Source organism: Macrobrachium rosenbergii, chromosome 39 (assembly GCF_040412425.1).
Source record: "Macrobrachium rosenbergii isolate ZJJX-2024 chromosome 39, ASM4041242v1, whole genome shotgun sequence".
NCBI classification, from domain to species: domain Eukaryota; kingdom Metazoa; phylum Arthropoda; class Malacostraca; order Decapoda; family Palaemonidae; genus Macrobrachium; species Macrobrachium rosenbergii.
Genome location: NC_089779.1, coordinates 3,220,001 through 3,242,780, shown reverse-complemented (window position 1 = coordinate 3,242,780; position 22,780 = coordinate 3,220,001). Strand labels below are relative to the sequence as shown.

At 37.3% G+C, this 22,780-nt stretch overlaps 1 protein-coding gene across 1 annotated transcript in view; it reads right to left on the bottom strand.

Moving 5' to 3' along the window:
* The window catches only part of LOC136825656 (reelin-like), a 127,357-nt gene that overhangs the window by 42,039 nt on the left and 62,538 nt on the right, over positions 1-22,780 (bottom strand). The window contains 18 exon segments of the mRNA XM_067082338.1: positions 3,575-3,798; positions 4,521-4,626; positions 5,926-6,194; positions 7,587-7,820; positions 8,862-9,039; positions 9,857-10,006; positions 10,243-10,510; positions 10,685-10,870; positions 11,004-11,113; positions 12,343-12,501; positions 13,636-13,846; positions 14,866-15,026; positions 15,880-16,097; positions 16,207-16,374; positions 16,475-16,631; positions 19,458-19,678; positions 20,699-20,885; positions 22,421-22,561. Of these exon segments, the coding sequence (XP_066938439.1) occupies positions 3,575-3,798; positions 4,521-4,626; positions 5,926-6,194; positions 7,587-7,820; positions 8,862-9,039; positions 9,857-10,006; positions 10,243-10,510; positions 10,685-10,870; positions 11,004-11,113; positions 12,343-12,501; positions 13,636-13,846; positions 14,866-15,026; positions 15,880-16,097; positions 16,207-16,374; positions 16,475-16,631; positions 19,458-19,678; positions 20,699-20,885; positions 22,421-22,561 (3,348 nt within the window).

The following is a 22,780-nucleotide window of genomic DNA, read 5'->3' as shown; positions in this document are numbered from 1 at the left end:
AATAAGAAGCAGTGTCCAGAGGAATTTGGCAAAGGTCAAAATGTTCTATGAAAAACCAATGTAAACAAATCATGAATACAAGACACACATTGATAAGGGTACAGTGAACAATCCAGTTAAAAAGTAATGCAGACAAAAATGTAAAATTTGCACTGGTCATTGGTTAATTAGTAAATAAGTTAATGCCAATTTATATCAGGGCTGGTATCTTTTAAGTAATGAAATTCTGCACTTGCACACACACACACACACACAGAAACACATGAATGAAAGCACGGTTAACAACATTGGGCTATCCAGGATATCCTTGGGGTAAAAAGCCCCTTCTTAGCAAAGTTGTGGCAAGTGTTGATACTCTTGAAATCCTCACATCAGAGTCAGTTCACTTGATCTTCTTTCCATAATTAGAATTTCTTAAAATATGTCATTGAATTTTTCATGAAAAAATAGATTCGAATTTGCAGTAATTTATCTTTACGGTCTCTCATTGGTTGGACTTTATGAAAAAAAGGTGTTCAAAAATGAAGAGACGCTTTAGATCGGAGTAACGGCAGAAACTGGAAAGACTCAGAATAAAGACACTTGGGCTCTCGTGAGTTGGAAATGAGTGAAAGATTAATAGAGGGAATTGAAAAATGATTAAGCTGAGTAAAATTTGGAAATCAGTTGGCTGAAATCCTACATAAATATAATCCTGCCCAAATTGCTTTATGGCCATGCATCATGCTCATACAATGAAACTATACCTACAAACTGAGGCGGACTTAAGAATAAACCTTTAAAAAAATTTTAAGATGGGAAATTACGGGAGTTTCATATGTTGGTAAGAAAATGACGAATGGGAGATGGAGATGGCTTGGACATGTTCTTTGCACAACCACTGGGAGAACGAACAGCACAAGGTAGTAAGTGTCAGCTCAGCTGGGCTCCCGTGGGAAGACCAGACCCACTTCGATCAGAACTATGAGATGGCAGGCTTGAGAGAAGTCGAGATTGTGGACGATCAATCTCAGGAAAAACGCAAGAGGTGGAATTTCAGTTTAACAGAGGCCCTTTGTGCTACAAGGCGTTGGAGATAATGACGATTTTACACTTCAAAGAACTTCAGGCACAAAGATCTAAATTCTGAAATGCCAGAAGAACAACGCTATCATTTCACTGCGCTACAAGAGCCAGCCTGACACTGCATGAGATTGAGTAACTCAAACTGTTTGAGGACAAGAATATTTGAATTAGAGAGACTATTAGCACATTCTAAGATTGCACCAGTTTACTCTGAATCTATTGTTTCTGCTCTTTAGACGTCACACCCCACCCCACCCCACCCCACCCCAACCCCTTTACCTCTTTCACAACTTTCAGCCCGACCTGATATCACATGAAATCGTTAGGAGATCGTCCGGAAACTTGTCTAGAATTCCGTACAGCTGATCACAGTCAGGGGGAAATTGCAGAACTCAACAAATTCCCTGACAACTTGAAAATTTGACATATAGGACTTCTTGGGTGGGCTGCGCCTCCTTTTGTTTCCCGAAACTAGTCATGCATGGTTTTCGGTACCAGCACTCAAATGGCGTATATGTTCGTCTGTTTAATTCTTTTAAGTTCCTTGTTCATCATTTAATTCTTAGCAGCTCAAGGCTTGAAGACTTTGTTAGAAGATTTTATTTAGTTTGTGGCTGGTGTTGGTAGAGTTGTGTTTGGTTTTCATTACGAATGCACACATCTCTCTCTCTCTCTCTCTCTCTCTCTCTCTCTCTCTCTCTCTCTCTCTCTCTCTCTCTCTCTCTCTCTCTCAATTCCTTGATGTTTTTACTTCTATTTCTTCTTCTTTATCTTCAAATAATGAAATGGCACTTCTACCCATTTGGATGGCGTCTATAGCATTCCGTGATTATTTATTTATTTTTTTTTTTTTTTTGCACTCCTGGTTTCTGAACAGGAAATGAATGAAGAGCTCTGAACATCGGTTGTCTTTTATAGCAAGTCTAGATCAATTTTAGGATTTATCTCAAATCGTTGGATGGCGTTGATGAAGAGCATCGGCCCGACGTGAGTTTGCCCAGTTCACAGGAGGGTTATTTATATGCCATTGACAGGATCGCACCCGACTCGCAGGCGAGAGTCGAGTGAACAAGAACCATTAAGGACATCAATCTGGGACAATTTAGGAGAGGTCGGTGCCAGGTTTGTGAGAGCAGAGGTGGGCCTTACACTTACATTAGATTGGGAATCTCAAGTCCACTTTTAGTTTTTATTATATATACTTAAAAAAAAAAAATGTAGAGCCTTAACTTTTTTTTATGTTGACTACCTTTTCTAGACAGTGAAAAACACTAAGAGAGTTGAAGACGATGTGTAACTGATGTGCTACACACACACACACACATATACATATATATATATATATATATATATATATATATATATATATATATATATATATATATATATATATATATATATATATATATATATATATATATATATATATATATATATATATATATATATATATATTATATATATATATATATATATATATATATATATATATATATATATATATATATATATATATATATATATATATATATATATATATATATATATATATATATATATATATATATATATATATATATATATATATATATATATATATATATATATATATATATATATATATATATATATATATATATATATATATATATATATATATATATATATATATATATATATATATATATATATATATATATATATATATATATATATATATATATATATATATATAAATATATAAAGAAAATTGGTAGGCGCTTTACGCTTATTGCCATAACCATACTCTGAAAGTCTCAAAGAGAACTCACGGTCTGAACTGAGTTTTCTGAAGCAGCCAGCCAAAATGGATGAAAAAAGGGCAAAGCTCAAGTACTGGGCCATTGCAGCGAGAAGAAAGGGAGCAGCTCCAAGTAAAAGAACATGAAGCGGGAAATCCTATTTCCTAAAGGCAATGAATGGAAGCTGCGGAGGACTCTGGAGGATACAACAAAGACACTTGACTGATGAATTCGAATTTAGGTCTATTAATGACTAAAGTTCCAGGGTTCTTTAAAAATTAATTTTCAATACATTCTCGTAGCTTGGTCACATGATTCTTATTTCTGTCTCTTGGAAATGAACAAAATTCATCTTTAGGCTTCGACCAATCTCTGGCGCGAACGGGATCTACACTGACTTGAGGAAAAGAAAACACAAATCACCTGTCATACTTTGGCCACTAAGTAACGTTTGGTTATGTTAACTATATCCAAGAGCATTTTTGCCAAAATAACCTGGGACTGCTAAGAGGGAATGAACAGCAAAAAAATTAAAGCAGAACTAAACTTTTTCACCTGAGAAGACTTAGCAACATTGCACAAAAAATATTTTAGCACGATGCATTCGCTTTTCCTTCACCAAGAAATAGGCGTTGGAATAACAAAAGCTGCTGATAATGTCTTTCACAACAGAACAAATCAATATCTGAGGAACAATTGGCAAGAAATCAAATTTTTTTAACCCCTACCCACAAATCTGAAGTCCTTGTAAAGGTATAATGTGCCGGCGCCATTTTGTCGCACTGTTCGGGTAATAGACAGTAGGTGTTTGGAGTTCGTGGAGACAATCAGGACTCGAATACGGGAGCTCAGTTGTTGGGCGGACTGTGGTCCAGGAGTGCCCATAGTCAGTGCTGTACTGGAGGCTCACGTTATGGTCCCTTGCTGTGACGTCACCACATCCCACTCTTATCTGGAAAACATGATTTTAAAAGAAACAAAGACTCACCGGTCCTACTTGAACTAAATTGTGTGCGATGGTCTCATTCATTGTCGTTAATTGGCGGAGAACAGTGTGAATTTAGATAAGGAAGTGTGTGTGAATTAAGTGTTTGTTATGAAACAATTACAGTACGCTTGGGTGCATTTGTATGTCAAATTTTTCCTGAACGTTTCTTTTCGCATTACTAGTCACCACACTTCAGGAACTATTGAAGTTGTCATCTCTCACTGCGGTGTTCAACATTATTTTTATGAATCAAAATTGGGTGATGCAGGCATAGCTGCACTCTTAGGACCCTGGTCTTTCATCTCACAAAATTTCAGTCATTGCCTATCCCACCACCACCACCACCACCACCACCCACACCAAAGAAAAAAAAAATAAATGCTGCTTAATTCCGATTGAATGAAGTTAAAACATATCATAGCACCGACCTTAAATTAAGTTTCTAGTCACCTACTTTTATCAAGCTCACAAGATTAGTAATACCACTAAGCCCTTTCTCCATTACCTTGCAAAATTGCCTTTACCTTAATACGATACTGAGTTCCTAGTCGATAATTGAACTTGTTCTAGTTTCATTCATGCATCAGTATTTTAGGATTATTTCGAACATAGAGTGTTGAATTTTACCTTATTACATGCAAAGGTACCTTTTATAAACTATAATCGGTGAACTCAGAAAAACTCACATCAAACTGCACAACTGAATCGGCATCTACGACAATATCTTTGGTATAGGCGGCATGTTCTCCCTCCTCCGTTCCCTCAAAGATGAGACCAGTATTTGAGTCATACCTACAAAGGAAGAAGAAGAAAAAACTTAGACAAATCAGGAGTCTGCTGTTTTGTATGGGTCACTTTGCCTTTCTCTAATGTGGTCAAGAAGGGTAACAGATTTCTGACCCTGGGAGACCAGGCTGGCCACCCTAGTTACTCTTCCAAGTTTAGCCAAGGACTGGGTATGTGCAAAAACAACCCCAGCTGGTTATCTTGGACTCTCCTGAGAACATGAGGATGAAAAGTAAAAGCAATCATTACTGCAATAATTACAATAACAAATACCCTTAGTCCACTGAGACATTATGATAAACTGAGGGTTAAGCTGATAGAATACATGTTTATCAAAGGGAGATTAAATAGTGGCTGGTGGATGGATAAATCCAAATAAATAAAGAAAATTTCCTTATTCACTTGAAAAGTTATTGAATACTAAACAAAGGCTAAACTGTTCACCCTCCATACTATCAGTTTGATTATGCACAAAAAAAAAAAAATACAAACAGACATGCAAAAGTTTTCATGCTTGGTTAGATCCATGTAATTCCTATCAGATGGTACATAAGAATAATTGCCAAATAAATTTCCAATTTGGTATTTTTTTGTACAACTTAACGAAAGGTATATTGCCATGGGGATCAGCATCAAGAGGGAACTTTCATTCAAAACCTTGAAATGGGCATCCAGTTCACTTTACAGAACATCTGTTACAGGCAATATGTACCTAGACCTTGCACAGGTGAAAAGTCTTATAACATCTGCCCAAGGGAAATTCCTAATAGCAGCAAAAATCCAGAGTGACCTCCACCTTGCTTTAATGTCAATAATTTTTTTTTTTTTGTTAATTCAGAAGGGCAACATTCATAAATTTTAGGGGTTTTTAGGCTTGAGGAATCATATTTTGATATTATTTAAGGTTATCTTTATTGTCTTTTAATATTAAAATGACTAGATTCATGTATGCAGATGTGGTATTATGAAATTTAATGTTTGAGGCTCACTTTAAAATCAGTTATTCTTTTCATACAGACACCACCCTACTAAAGAACGCTCAACTTACTAACATTCAGATACATGCTTTAGCAATGTCATCATTTATTGAATTTCATGATACAGTTTTAGAAATGGTCAGTCAATTTCTGTTTGTGTAATATCTTACGAACATGACATTCATTCCTTAAAACACAACCTAACAGCTTTTAGAAAAACGATACAAATTTAAGCATACTTCTAAATCAACAGTTTCCTTCCAAACTCATCCGAGAGAGTGAACTTCCAATATGGATGAGTGGGCGAAAACAGAACGAAAGAGCTTACTTTTCACAGAGAACTCCTACTTTTCCTGCCGGCCAGTCTGTCCAAACATCTTCCATCGGAGAACCTTTGCTGAAGTCTTCATATAAGACATTTGGTGTGACTGCCATCCCTCCAATGAAGATGCTATCTATGGCCCATGCTTGCATCATCGCACCCTCATGCCTTGGTTGCCACAAGCGAAATCTTGTAGCATTCTGCTGTACATCGGGAAAATCACCCAGGTTGATTGATATGGATACCGGCCTGGACGTCTCTAGGTAGTGAATTTCCTGCATAGCAAGGAAAGGAAAAATAATTACATAATTAGATAATAAAATAAATAAAATAAATATATAAAATATTAAGTTATTGACGACGATACTGTGCACGTCACTGAAAGTCACAAACAGCCATTTTTTTCCTATGTCTGTTTATCATTGTTCATTACAAATTCATACTGCTTCTAGGTCACTGGTTCTCGATTCTTCTACTTGGCGTATGCTATGAAAATGAACCATCTCAAACGCTTTTTACATTTTTCTCACACTTGCAAGAAGCTTCCTCCCCTCACTCTCATGAAGGAGAAATAGTTCAACAATCCTGCCATATGATCCAAATTTTGCTTCCTCGGGCTTTTTCAATCTTGCTACTTTCTTTGCTTTCATCCTACCATCGTCCATTTACCCATTTAATTTTCAGCTGTTTGTCATATTTTTTCCAGCCCAAGACATTTTCAAATCTAGTTATAACTAAGAATCGAGAAACAGTCACTCTTGTTAAAATTATCCTGTCATTTCCGTGCAATTCTTTCGTTAGATTGAGTTTTCCTCGGAAAGTAAGCTGTGGCTTAAGCCAGAAGAATCGGACATTCTATTCATCAACATTTCCCGAGGATTTGAAGCAGCTGACTGACTCATCTGGGAAGTCTATTGTTAGAGGTACTGATGGTGAGGAGGTCCAAGTCGACCTGACTTTCACTTAATTTCCCAATAACATGAACTCAAGGATACTTGTTTGAAACTGTTGACATTCCAGTAAGTCTCGAATTGGAAAAAAATCACTCTAAATCATTTATTTTACAACTGAGTAACATTTTTATTATCATGTCAGGAACATTCCGGGGCAGGAACCTAAAAAAGCATTATCCTTATCTACTGTGAAACCCACTGTGATCAACATGAATAATTATTTTAGAACATCTACGGAATCTTGAAATTATAAGAAAGGATTTGTTGGTACTTAATTTAAAAGGTAACTAAAGATTACACGTGGCAGGAATTCAAGTATGTAGAAGGTGAGGGAGCTAAATTTGGCTTCTGAGAGCCTAGTAGTATGTGGGGTCAGTTGAAAATAGCCTTTATTTAAGTAAGCCTCTGCAAATTGAGTTGCTGCAATTCATAAAGCAGCAGACGAGGTCTTCCTGTAAACATAATTACAGTAACACCAAGTTTAAGTTTCTCAGAGAATGACGAAGGCTGCTGGTTTTGAAAAGTAAAAACCAATGTTCCTATGCAAAATCTGACCATAACATCTGTGCAGATACTATTTAATAATACGTGAAAAATTTTGCAAATCTTGTCAATATAACCAAAAGTCCGTACATATACGGTATTAAAGAAAAAAACAAAAAAAGACTATCAGTGACTGGTGTCAACATGACGACGGAATCTGAAAGATCTAACCTTTATCATATGCCACACAATTCCGCCATTGGTCGAATACTGGACTAAGATACTGTGAAGACGGTAACTTGACGTCTCTTCACTGGTTGGGAAGAAATCGCTCTCCATTAGAGTTTCGGCGGAACGTTTGCTGTGATGGGTTGCTGGTTTTTTGCAGCCCATTTGAAGGGTGAACTGGATGAACTGTCCAGAAGTCATGTCGAGATCAACAGTAGTTGCTAATCGGAGGCCACCCTAAGACAGGAAAAGTGATTTTGTTAAATATTTCATTAATTGTCATTTGCACTCAAAGAGGTTTGGTTCCTGCACAGCACATGAGTAGATCCAATGTTTTCTAAGCAATGTCATCAGGTAATGCTTGATAAAGCTATACAGATACACACTTGTAAAAAAAACTGTAGTGACAAATAAGCCAGCAACACAAAGCTTTAGTTTTGAGATAATCAAAACCATGAATCCTGAATATATATCTCATAAAAGCAGGAACAGAGTTCTTTCTCCATACCTGTTCATATCAATATGCAAATCTATGGTTCGTTTAGACTTCTAATAAAGCATTTGTGAGACGAAACAAAATGAAAACAAAAATGTTGTTCTGTCCTTGCTGCTTATTATAAGAGTGGAATAAATAAATATATATATATATATATATATATATATATATATATATATATATATATATATATATATATATATATATATATATATATATATATATATATATATATATATATATATATATATATATATATATATATATTGTGCATACAATGGTTTTACAATCCCTGTACATACCAAAAGGAGACTGTAAAATCTAAGGAATTAAAGGATATGGAATAAAAGTACTCTTAAGAATATTTACAAAACTCTCTGGATGCGTTCGATATTTTCACACTTAATTACTTACAGTAATGTTTAGAGTAAAAAATTACAATTACAACTTTGAACCAGCCTCTGAAAACTACCAATTTAGGTCATTTTATCTTTGGTCCATTCTCTAATGTGTTTTATCAATCTACACACACACACACACATATATACATACATATACTGTGTATAAATTTTATTCGATTTGCTGGAGACGATTATTAAACAACACAGCAAACAATTTGTTTTTCCCGCAGTTGATTTTAGTAAAATTTTCACTAAATTCATTTGAATTAACATTTTCAGACAAAGTAATTTTTCATTGTTTATTGTCAAATACGTCGGTTGCTTGAATATTAGCACTTACAGTATATTTGGCTAAATGGGCGAGTGCTTCACCAAAGTTACCTTGAAAAAGACCAGAGCAGATTTGGACACAAGAATTCCACACCTCTGCGAGACTTCTGAACCGTAAGCCTCAAGCCACTTGAGAGAACTGAGTTGTGGATCGACGAAGGTGTCCGTCAGCTCGCAAGGCAGGACACTTGCCGGTACGCAGAAAGGTCCGAAGAAGCCCTCGTCACACCTGCCAAGTATGAAAACACAGACATGAATGACATTCCCGTTTCATTCACTGGAATCTTTTCTGGAATGCTGACAAATATGCATACAGTTCCACTTCTCACTTGGTATGTAATAAGATATACATCGCTGCGAGTAACTTTCTCATGTAAGCTGAAGTGGGGCATTCGCTCATAAATCGTGTTGTCAATACAAAGGAGAATCGATAGCAAAGCCCTGACAATGAAAATGGTTCTCTCTCTCTCTCTCTCTCTCTCTCTCTCTCTCTCTCTCTCTCTCTCTCTCTCTCTCTCTCTCTCTCTCGTATGAAGATACAATACCTAATTTTAGATTTCTCAGCTGTGACACATTCATGAAAACATTGTTACAGTGGTTGGCTCCATAATCATATAAATGTTTCATTTCATGCCAAAGACCTAATCCCAGACGGAGCAATGTAGCGGTGCATTCTGAACTTCTTAAATACAACAAGATTTACCTTCAATACTTCTTCATTGTTTAGGCCATTCCATTGGTCATATTTATAGTTACGTCGTTCATTTCTTCATAAACAACCATGAAAATCACTGTCATTCACTAAACTCAACCTGAGAGGTGAATGACAAAAAAAAAAAAAAAAACTACAAAAATAAGAAATATACAAGGTTGCCTTATTGAAGCTGCACTTAAGTTTAGACCCAAAAGCTAACCTGACTTGATTTGAAACTTACCAAAACATTTGTGCAAAGAAGTAAAGAAAAATATTGCCTTTACTGAGGAGGAATATTGTGAATCAGTAATACAAATGTCACGAAAAGGAAATGAACAAACTAAAGCCTTACCGACATTCCCCGTTGAGGCAATAGCCATGGCCGGAGCACATCCAGGGGCAAGAGCTCCCAGCATAGAAATTATCAATGGCCCAGCTAGCCGTTTTCCCAACATTGGTTCCAAGGTCCTTACTAATTAGCCGTAGCCTAGTGCTTTCTCCGCTGTAATGAGAACAGTAGAAAGACAGATATCAAAGCGGAATATTACTCTCTTTTATGAAGTAATATAAGCACCTAGCTGTACTGAGCATGTTCTAACTCTGCAGAAAACGAGATGACCAACAGCTATTTCAGTCCAAACAATCAGTTAATGAGATGCTCAGAGACGTCCTACAGTACTTCAAGGAATAAGTAATGGAATAGATCTTATAGTTATCGCTGAGTTCGTCACTACTTACATTGTCTTTTTGGGCAATGTTACGGTATGCCTGGTCCAGGAAGGTGTGTTTGAAATGGTGTAAATAGTTGGTAAGTCAAAAGTGTCACATTCCACCTGAGGCGGCGTGCACAATTCCTTGACCAATTGCCATTCTTTGCCATGATCTAATGAGTACTGGAGTGCCACCTCACCATCTGAATTGCTCTGATGGCATCCGATTCGGAGGTCAAATTGAATAACACTCGATTCAGAGGCTTCAAAGTCCCATGTTTCTGCATATTTGGGGCCTACAAAAGAAAGATATCACTGTTATCAGTCCCAATGTAATTTGTGCTATTCATTTTTGTAATTGAAGATTAAATCGACAATAGACTACACCGGAGAATACAAAAACAAAGGAAATGCAGAATATATCTATCAAATTGTGAAATCCCCCAAAGATGAAAGGAACAGTAATATACCTGTAGGTGAGGGGAAAAGCATCACAGTATCCTTCGAGCCACAGTCCTGGCTGACATGAGACCCAGCGTTCATGAACCACGGAAGGGCTCTGGAAGCGTTGCCGTCAAAAGTATCGAACAAGAAAGTCGGAAGAGTTTCATTGGCCAAAACCATTACGTTGTCCAGGTGCCATTCAGCTCGCTCCTCTGTGAGAAAGAAAAAGTTGATTTTTAGGCACTGTATAATTCACCATGAACTGGTGATCTATTTCTGAATGTAAAAACAAGAACAGAAGTTATTTAGCAATATATCACTTTGGAAAAGAAGGGCCTTGGGTACCTCGGAATGAGTTGCCATCTTGGATCATATCATTATAATCCTGCCACCAACGAAAGCGGGTTTGGTGCGTACGGGCGCTGTCTGGAAGAGGTATGAAAAATGCCTCCTGCCTAAAAAAAAAAAATCACTTCTGTTACTTTCAATATCTTTTAGCCTATTCTTAAAACACTGGTGCTTACAAATTGGGATCCTTATTCTTTAAAGAACTCTTACAATTCTTGGGCCCCTAAGTCAATACCCCTTGAGTCCCGGTCAATCTCCTCACCTTTCCTGTTCAACCATTATTCCCCAATCAACCAATCAGTGTAAACCATTATTGCAAATGACTGCCTTATTCATTCATGTTACAGAAAAATATCAAGAAGGCCTGTATTAGAATAGGCACTGCTGGGAAAAAGGGAATCGACACTTTGAGCAATCTTATGGAACAGATCCCAGTAAGTTGCTAATAAGTCCGGTACCTGGGGGAGTTCACCATGGCGGCAACCCCCGCCCCCCAGGATTTAATAAGACAAGAATTTTTATATACTATAAAGTGTCCCAAAACAAATCTGGCATGTTAACACAAACAAAAAGTTTTGTAAAGTGGCCGCAAGAAAACATACGCGCATCATATTTTTTTTTATATCATGATAACATGGCTAATGCCATAGAGGATAAAAGTTTATCAGAGTACCTGGACAAATACAGCTTTTTTTCGTTTGGTGGACAGAATTATGCTAGCTACCGTTCTTGGTTTTACTGCTTTTTGTTGTCCGTTGAGGAATAACATCCAGGTGCAAGTGAGCTTTTAAGGAAAGGATTTATATCTGTTGCAAGGTCTCTTATTCCAGGGAATCTGTGTGCTGTTGATAAAACAATGGAAGAGATAAGAAAAGCTACAAAGTTCGACTTCTCAAGACTTCGTCTGTGCAGGATGTCCCCTATTCCGCACATAAAACGTGCAAACTACAGAGCATGTCAATGTGAATGGCCACATGAAAGAAAGCCTAATTTACCAGTGTTGAATGATCATGGTTGGTCAAAGGATCCAGGAACTAGTAGTTTTCAGCCTATCTGGTCTGAAGGACCATTCTTCCAAAGAGGCTTATTGACACTGTCCCAGAAATAATAGAGGAAGAGCAATCAGAGGTCAGGCATGAAGAAAATGAACTAGTAGATGAAGAATGTGAATATTCTTCAAGTGATTCAGATACTTATAAATTCAGAAGCCATCTCAGTTAATCTTCTGTATAATGTGAAAATTTTTAAAAATATCTAGTGTATTAATGGTATTTTCAAGAACCACTACAATTGTTCTTTCAATAAAATGACAACTGTTCCATGGAAAGACCGATACCTGTTTGTCGTGTGGAATGGTTCGAAGAGCTGTAGGGTGTGCCAGGTTTGTCCATTATCAGGCGAATATTGAAGGATGACATTGTCTCTGGGAACAACCCCTTGCTGGCACCTCCCACTGCTCACTGGTGACCCAATCTGGAGGTTGAACGTGAGGTACCTGATGTGGATAACGAACACATTTCATTTTCATTGCCCTTTGGAAATTCTCCATTTAAATATCAAGAACGCATGAATATTATAGAGACAAATACTTATAGCCAGACATCCACAAATACAAAAATAGTATTGAATTGCAAAAAAGCTTGATAATATGGCATTTCTGGAAGATATTAATTTTCCCATAGCAGTCTGATTTAGGATTCTACGTCATGGCAGAGGACACAAAAATTCTGTTTAGTCCTTTGACCTAATACCGTAAAGAAGATGTATTAATAATGATGAAATGTGTATGTAATATGAGAATCTAACAGCATGCAAAATGGAGGTAAAGGAACATGTAGGAATTTAGCATATATGATTATACAAAGCGCCGGTGATGCATACGAAAAGGTGTCCGTCAGGGTTTCATTAACCACACTGTTACTGTCCAGCATACTTTATGATTAACTTATGTTTGTGATCACTGTGATCACAAACTGCCTAAGCGGCGATTTCTAAAGTAATTTCCAAACAGTATTTCAATTGCCTTGTGATATTGATCTGTCGTTTCGACAGGCGTTTATTCCGTAAATCGTTGCAGAGGAGAGCTTGAATGACGTCATATGGACAACTTAGCACATAAGTAACAACATAACACTCAAGTCCAAAGACTGGTCCATGAGGGCAAGGTTCTTTGCTTAATTTATAGAAGTATTCAACATACATATACATTTCTTAAAAGTAGCCTATAAGTGTTTTAGAAATACCAGTTTTTTTGCCAGTGTGACTGTATACATATGTATGCTTTCATTAAATAAGTGAATGTGCAAAATGTGTATTTGAACACTTATGTGAGGTTATCCATTTTAATATGAAAATTTTCAAAGTTATTCATACGTTCTTAGGATACAAATATCTTTTATATCTATGTGGGTTTTACACATTCTTCTTAGATAAATGTACTTAGCTTAAATCTCGATTTTTAAGCATCCACGGAATATGCTGAAGTGAGTCGAGTTCAGCTTAACAAGACTACTTGTATCATGTTCACTTTGCAACCTTCAAGCACCCCATCTATATGCCCGGTTCTGGATGCCAAGGCATTCTTGAAGATGCTTAATACAGTTCTCAGACCATAATTGATATTACTTACTTGATACTGCGGGTGTCAAGTTCCTTGGTAGTGGCAAACCTCGGTCCCGATGACGAGAAAAGCAGAGAGTTTCCTGTGGGCTGAGACCCACACCCCACAGCTACTTTAGCTCCCTCTAAGTTTTCCCACATAGAGGAGACCTCAGTCGAATCTTCGAAATCATCGTACATCCACCTTGGCTTCTTGGTTTTGGATCTGCCACAGTAAGTACCTATGAAATAAACAAAGAAATTTGATGTTCTATGAAAATGGTCTAGTTTTAAAGGCACAGTGATGATGGCCACTTCGTTCTTGTTTGTCTGTGGGCAGAACCAGCCCATTTCAGGGAAGCCCTTCCCACCCCCATCCTCTTTGGTGCCTTTTGGTGCTAGTGATGTCTTTGCCCCACAGTAATCTTTCCAGGTAGTAAGTCATATGTATAACAAGTTTGGGTGAAATTGATCAATGCCTTTCAGAGTTATGCTGGAACACACACACATTCACACATCCATTTACATATATAAATAATATATATATATATATATACTGTATATAATGTGTTTACGTCATATTTTGGGGTTATTCCCCATGGCAATGTTTCTCTGGGGTTATTCCCCATGGCAATGTTTCTCAGCCTTTCTGAAAACCATTCCGATGAAAATCACGTGTTGCAAGTCATTTTATGTAAAAACTCTCAAGATATAATTATTTCTCTTTTAAAGGTACTTTTTTTTTATTTTGGACGCGGATAAGTACTCAGTCTGAACATTTTTGCAGACTTTTCAGTTACCTTTAATTTTAATCCATGAACCACTAGTTGCTCAAACACGTTAACCAAATTACTGCTGCGACACAAAATTCTGAATATACAACCCTCCCTAAACTACACTGCTCTTCAACCATACCACAGGTAACAATTAACAAAAATGGTTCACTACTTTAAAGAAAAAATACTAGGAAATTCATGTTTATAAAATATTTCTCTCACTCTCTCTAACACAAATGCAAATACACACAAGCAAATTTATATATTAAGGCAAGGGCAAACCATTTCTTTTTTGTTACGTCATTTTAAAGATCCCTTGATGAGATTATTAGGACTGTGTTAACAGCACTGAACACTGGATATGCTTGCAAACTGTCAACTGAAGATCAATGGGTGGTAACTGAGAGAACCTCAAATAATTATTGTATGTAGTTTTACCGTATAGGTCCAGAAATTCAGTGATTTAAGCTTAAACTTAAATTTACCATTATAGCCTGTGTCACATTTACAGTGGCCTGCTGCAGTGCACATTCCATGCCCATGGCAGTTCCTGATACAGGGAGGGCCGATGTAGAGATTGCGTAAGGCGAATTCTCCATCCGCAGTCTCACCAGGGTTATTTTGAAACCATCGAAGCTGAACGGTCCTGAAAAGAAAGATTTCAAATCATCTGTAACATTCAGGTTTGGTTCCCCTCTCGCAGAGAAAATTTGCCTCCGTCGATTCAACTTCACCCGTCATTATCTGACAAATCTGAAAGTTCTGAGCCTTCTTTTTCATGAATATTCTTTATTATATAGAAGAAATCTTGAAATATTAATATCTTAATCTCAAACAGAACACTATGCTGTTCTTTGCTGCTATGATTAAAAGAGGCTGTCGTACAACAGGAGCAAAAAAATTAAGACAGGTTTGCTTTATTTTACTTTGTTCGTTAAATGATCATATTTCCACTATGCATCTGCAGAGGCCAGTTGAAAAACATGCGAAAGCTCCTGTTTTTTTACATTTGCAAATACAGTATACTTATGTAAACACAAGTGTGGATCTTTTAGCCGAGATGCAGCATTTTCTGGATGGATGCACATATATTGTATTTTCCTTTTCAATATGGCAGCTTTTGGAAGACATCATACGACACTATTCAGAAAAGTAAGAATTCCTTTTTCCTTCGCATCAAAGCCTAGGCCAGAACTGGTTTCACCAATAGTTACTCATTGGAGGGGTGGGTACCACTCTCGGCCAGCACTCTGCTGGCCCTGCGTTCGATTCTCCGACTGGCCAGTGAAGAATTAGAGGAATTTATTTCTGGTGATAGAAATTTATTTCTCATCATAATGTGGTTCAGATTCCACAATAAGCTGTAGGTCCCATTGCTAGGTAACCAGTTGGTTCTTAGCCATGTAAAATCAATCTAATCCTTCGGGCCAGCCCTCTCTAGGAGAGCTGTTAATAGCTCAGTGGTCTGGTTAAACTAAGGTAGACTTTACTTAACCTACCCTGGTGCTAATCTATGATCGACAGGTAAAAGGATGCGACTCCAGGGGCCGTGATGACCAGCTCGATAAATGCTGGGTTCTCTGGGTCCACTGCAGTGAATGGCACTGCTAGAGCAGCCTTCATCCACCAAATGCCAGCTGATCCCACCGTCTTTGGAAAACTGAAGCATAACTGGATGCAGTTCACTGCTAAATTCATTCTTGCACCCAACGCTGATCTGAAAATGAATTTATGAGAAACTAACCAAAATGGTAGTCGAGAAATATTTATATAGAGGCTATTTTACAAAGAAAATTTCAACATTGGCTTTTCAATATGAATCTTACCTGAAAAGATATAATGTCATTGATGTTCAAATTGAGAGGATCTGTCATTGCAAGGCGGAGAGGCTCCTCGCCATCTATGACCTGTGCAAGGTCCTCCTCACTGCTGCAGTAACGGCCATGGCGACTGCTGGTGATGCTCATCCAAGGAGATATTATATTTGATCCCTCCTGAACGGCATGAACAGATAACAGGAATGTTAATCCATATGAAATGATGTTGATAAAAAAATGATAAACAGTCAACAAGAAATTCCTCATTTGCACTTACTGCAAAATCGGCCTGCATGGAGTTCAGCTGAAAGTCTGGAGTAATCCTAAGATTGTCGATGGCCCACTGGTTTTGGCCGTTATGAATTGGTTGCCAGATCCTGAATCGGACAACGCCAGCCTCGACCTGCTTCTTCTCCAGTTTACTGTGGAATAACCTGAAAAAACAATCATTTTTCTTTATTCTAAAATAATTACTAAATGTTCCTTTGCGGAAGGTAAAGGCAAGATACAAGACTATTTTATAGCAACAATGCAGCTGTTTACTGCCATAAAGAACCATTATTTTACATAAAAATCAATATCATATATATATATATATATATATATATATATATATATATATATATATATATATATATATATATATATATATATATATATATATATATATGTTAGCACTTTATTTGTATGTAGAATAGACAGAAACAAGAAATGTCAGATAAGAAATACTGATTTTCACTGAACGCAATCGACAAAAGTAAAACAAACATAAAATAAAAGTTCAGTGGCACACGAACAGCCATAGATCAGGCCTGAGTACCGTGTTCTGCACTAGCGGATCCAGGGGAGCAGCCACCTAGGCACACGGCCCCCCCATGAAAAATAACGATAACATAATATTGAAGATTTAGATAATAATAAATATAAAAATCGGAAAAAAATCGATTAAAGAAATAATATATATATATATATATATATATATATTATAATGTGTGTGAGTGTGTGTATAATACGAAAATTGGTGGCCCCCATGAAATTTTTCTGGATCCGCTACTGGTGTTGTGGCCCAGGGCACTTTTAAGAGGCCTTGCCCTTCACCTTCAACATATCTACCTTTCACAAAGAGAAAAAATACCATAAGCGAAAGCAAAATCATTGACTGTGTTTGTGGAGTGAGTGCTTAGGAACCAGGAACAACTTCTGCAAGTTATGTTCAGTCTTCAATGAAACTGTCCAGTCCAAGTTGTGTGTTAATCACACCATATTGTAAAGCCAAAAAGGCCACTTCCAGCATGAGCTTCCTCTCACACATATTGTGACAAGTTAGCAACCTTGGGATTAAGTGCTGGCAGTGATTTGGTGGGATTTTTTCTACTGTTAGCCTACAAGGTGAGTAATCTACAGTGCAACATGTAACAGAGCTTCAAAAACATTTTGAATTGGTCCACTAAAAGGGAAAGGAAGAACCAGAGATGAAAGATTTTGTGCATGAACAGCAAGGTCTAGGCCTTACAGGGCGACAGGGAAAAGAAGCAGCAAAAAGGCTGAAAGATGAACAAAAAGCAAGACACGATAGACCATGCAGGGTGACAGGGAAAATGAAAAGCGGCAAAGAGGCTGAAAGACCAAGAAAAAGCAAGACAGGAATCTGGGAGGCAATAAGACTCAAGCTGAGGTAGGAACTGAAAACCCAGGGGGATAGGTACGCAGCTCTAGCACCCGTAGAGTCACTGCAAAACCAAAGTTGCTTAGATTTGATGAAAACCATGACAACATGGACGCTTCCACTGACAGATTTGAGAGATTTGCAGAAAGCCAAAGGCAACATAGCAACAAGTGGACTGTTTGCCAAAGCCCGTTACTCATATGGTATGCGACTTTTTAGGAGGCCCTGCAGTATAATAGTTTAAAAGCATTGTTAAAGAGGTATGCAGTGACTGAGGAAGGATCTATGAAAGAATTCCATGAGACTAGGCCAGAACAAGGGTATGACTTCTTAAAAGTTTGTTGCTAGGCTACAGAAATATTTAAACAGATGGGTTGAAAAGGCTAAATGCAGCAGAGTTTTATGATCTAACAGATTTATACATCAGTGAACAGATTGTCAACATGTGTCCAGCTGAGATGGCACTATTCCTAAGGGAAAGAGTACCAAGAGACATTGGCAAGATGGTAAAGCTCGTAGAGTGGTACTTATAGGCTCATGGAGTGACAGAAATGAAGACAGGTGCGTGTATAAAAAAACCAGGACATTTAGCCAAGAACTGTGTGCTTCTAAAAGGACAAGGGCCAGCAGAAGTTCAAGCAAAAATTATCCAGAGCTTATGGTAGTGGAAAAACCAATATGCCCATTATCACGATTTGTGAGGATGTTGACATAAACCAGCTGGGAAACGAAGCTGGTGGGTAGAGCTGAACTACTTGCTCCGTTAGGAGAAGGCAGAGCCGTGTAGCAGGGGAAGAGGTGCCATGATTTTACTGGGTAGTGAAGGTTACATAGGCAAGGAAAAGATAACAACTATGAGATACAGGTTGTACGAGTGAAGCCGTGCATAGAAGTTGGTAACTGAGGGTTAAATGATTGGTAACAAATAAGTCTGTGCCCTCGTCGATAAGAGTATCCATAGGTATACAGCTGCAAGAATTTATGTAAGCCCTCCATATTACGTGGGAGACATACATGCCATGTGCCTTGGTTACCTTGGAAACATTCCAGGTTTAATGGATCCTGAAGAAATTATTGAAGCTGTTGAGATGCACAATGAAAAGGATGAGCCAGAGGAAAGAGATGCAGGGATGAATTTGGAAAAAGCTAGTACTGTGACAGCAGCAGTTACGACCAAAGCCCACGCAGAAAAACGGGCAGCATCAAGCCATCGGCAGTAGCCTTTGGTATCCCTAGTATTGCAGCAGAGTAATTGAAACAAGCCCACCAAGACCGCAAAAGTATCTTTCATAATATATATATACATGAAAACAAAAAAATAAAAGGAAACCGAAGTTATTATGAATTGAAATGGTACACCTATTACTTTAGCTTCAGTTCAGAAGAGTAGATCGATCTAGTAGAAAACCCTGTGACTTGATATGTTTTACTATAGTTATGAAAATTATAGGTATTATAGTTAAAATGCACTTTCAGCACGCAGTATATTACCTAACATTTACCAGTTTATCGCCAGAACTGTTGCTCTTATTGAAAGGTTAAAACTGTAATATAAAACATATGAAAGCCAGAGGAAAACGAGTGAGTATCTAACCTTGGACTTCTGTACTGTGACGGGAGAAGTTCTTGGAAGAATTCCCAACTGATGCCTCCGTCGTTTGAGTATTCGACGACAACACTTCCTGCATTCAGTTTCTCCTCTTCATCTGCAGGAACACAGCTGCTCCTCCTCCCGCTTCCAATGATCAGCATGAACTGGATGATCCCCAGGTCCTCAGCATTTAGGTCGTCAGTTTCAAACTGCCTAATGCCAGGCTAAAAAGAATTTCCTCTCAGTAGGTATTATTACATTATAATAAGGAAGATAATTAGGTGAGGGAAATATGAGTACGTTTGAGACGTTCTCAACTTAAAAGATGTTTTACCCTCAAATATATCAAAGAGATGATGACAACAAAATTCCGAAGGAGGGACAAGAAATTATGAGCTGAACCTGCAAAAGCTGACACCTTCAAAGCTTATTCTCTTAACCTGTTTGTGTTTTAACAGAATTTAAGGTGTATTTAACAATCCTGTTGCCTATATATTAAAAGAATTCTATGTTTCTGGCTGCTATCGGGTTGAAAGTGGTTTTTACTTGTGATTAACAGCTGGAGCGCCCGGGAAAGAAATAGGAGATTAATTTATACAAGCGTGGAATGTTATGCATATAATAATAATAATAATAATAATAATAATAATAATAATAATAATAATAATAATAATAATAATGAGAGGTTTTGGAAATTTTTCTTATTTGAGAAATATCAACAGAGGAAGGTGAACAGATGAACCATGAGCAGAAATTTCTGAACATTAGTGAAAAGAAAGGCTGTTTAACACATTAAGATAAGTTGTGGGATTCTGTACTGATTCAGCTACACACGTTTATGGCATACAAAATGGAAATTCAGAGGGAAAACTGGGAAATAGTAAGTTATTTTAAATTTATCGAAGGCTACAGTTATCAGCAGATGAGAAGCGTGCATAGTGTTTATAATTTCTAATTTCTCAAGGGATCATTTTTAGCCTCCTTCAACTACATGTTATGCTGGTACAGTATTTGGTTGTGACTCAGTCAGCTCCAGACCACTTCTGTTCCCATTGCATTGGTGATTTTCTTCACTATTTATCCCGAATCCTCAGTGAATCAAACATGGGAGCTCAACCTCATTCATGGGCAAAAAAAAAAAAAAAAAAAAAAAAAAAAAAAAAAAAAAGAGTTTTGCGACAGATAATCCGGGAGTAACAAACCAGGAGGAAAACAAAAGAAAAATAATGGAAATCTCAACTTACAGCTCCGAAGTACAAGTTCTTCTTTGATAAGACCTGGCCACATCCGTCTTCTCCCCCGACAATGGCACCGCCTATGACCTGGATGTTGTAGGGCGCAAGACCGCTCTCTTCGTCGAAGGATGTTTCAATTTGGTGCTGAAGTTTGTGACGTGGAAGGCATTCGTGACCGTGGAAGTCGTCGTCACAGCTTCGCAAGAAAGCAACGAAACAGGACACTCATTACTGATATCTATACCTTGGCATTATGTGGGTGCTGCAAAATGTATTATCTGCATAATCTTTTTGTTAGAAATCCTGGCTCTTGACTTGATCTTGGTAATCTGTTTTATTAGCTCTTAAAATACTTACGTAAATAAACTTTGCAGGCAATAGGACTCGCTTATAGAAGTGTGAACTGCAGAGTACTGTGATAATTTGTGAATGTCTCATAAAATTTAATCTAATCTCCCTGTCATGATTTTGAGTGCCAACACTGTAACACTGATTAAATCAATAATATTGCAAGTGAGCATTACCTACTTTTCACTCTGGTGGAAAAAAGATAATATTCCGTCGCCTGGTTAATGTCAAAGATCTTATCTGGCATCAAAAGATATTTTTCTCATTTTGAAAGACCTCATAAAATAGGTTTTACTTTCGTGCTTTTGGCTTATGACTATTGGTAAAACTGTACGCACGTGAAAGTAAAGTTTTAATTAGTAATGAGATAAGGAAATTCCTTTATTTCAACAAATTATTTGTGCCAGAAACTGTTATTTTTCCCTGGAAAATCCCGTATCCTTAAATGAGAGCACGAGCTGGTTTAAATATAATGTTACATTATGTCAGAATATGGTTCAAAGTAAAATGTGTTAGTGGCCTAAATGCACCAAACTGTTTGGGCTACTTCCCTGTACCTTTTTGCCCTTGGTTTTGATATAACTCAGAACTTGTTACGCACGAGTACTCTCTTTAACGGCACAAATACTTGCTGTCTCTGAGTTTAGTGTAAAATCTCAAAATTTAATAGTCTGGTGAAGGCTGAAAAATGTTATGTACCATGTTATAATATCATGATTGTGAGGTATGTTTATTCCCACAATATCTAGAGATTATGTAAGTGTGGTAGAAAATATTTGGTGGTGCCCTACCTAGTATGTGGGAAAGTTGGGTTTACCATTTACTAAGAGCCTTCTTGATTTCTTTGTTAATAGTCTTTCTGAAATAACCAATTTTGACTTTTTCTTGGGCTGCCTGATGAAGTTCATCATGAGCAGTGCTAAGAGGTGGAATGAGTGAAGGTTCATTGGACAAGAGCATTGATGAAGTTACATGTTTCCTTTCTCTTCACATATTGTTCTGATCCCTGCCTAAGTGAAAACAATCATGTGTTGGGCTACGATAAAGAATGTTTGTGTATATGTACTCGTACATGTTCAAATAATATTCTTTGCTTGTTTCATTCCATGCATCCACATTTCTTTACAGCTGACCATTATTTGTAATTCTTACAAGCCTATATTCTCCTTGGTCACGTAGTTGCTCCCTCTTTCGGGATTTTCTAATGCATTTCTCGTATGTGTTGGGTTTTCCAGCTTCGCAAAACTGTATCAATAACTTAGACAATATTCTTCTTCCTAGAGATTGGACTTCCTAGATATTGGAAAATATCTGAACTATTAGAGAACAAAACAATGTATCACTAGGTTTCTTATTAGTGAACAACTACCAGGACTTCCGTACCTACAACCTTGAAGTGTACAATGTCCATGTCCTGAACAAAGTCCTGGGCACTGCCGTCCGATGTATAGGTTGTCCACTGCCCAGGACTCACTCACTTCACTATCATCTGTCTGGCGGAGTCGAAGCCTTGTTGTTGGCGACCTGCAAACAATAAAATCTGAGGTTTTTAGGCCACAAAATATACCATTCATTATTAACATAACACTCTCAGTGAATCCCCTTCCATTTAGAGCGAATTTCTTATGAAATCTGTATCAAAGAGAGAGAGAGAGGAAAATTCTGATGTGTGGCTTTACTCTAATACAAACACATACACACACACACACACACACACACACATATACAGTCGGGGTCACTGAT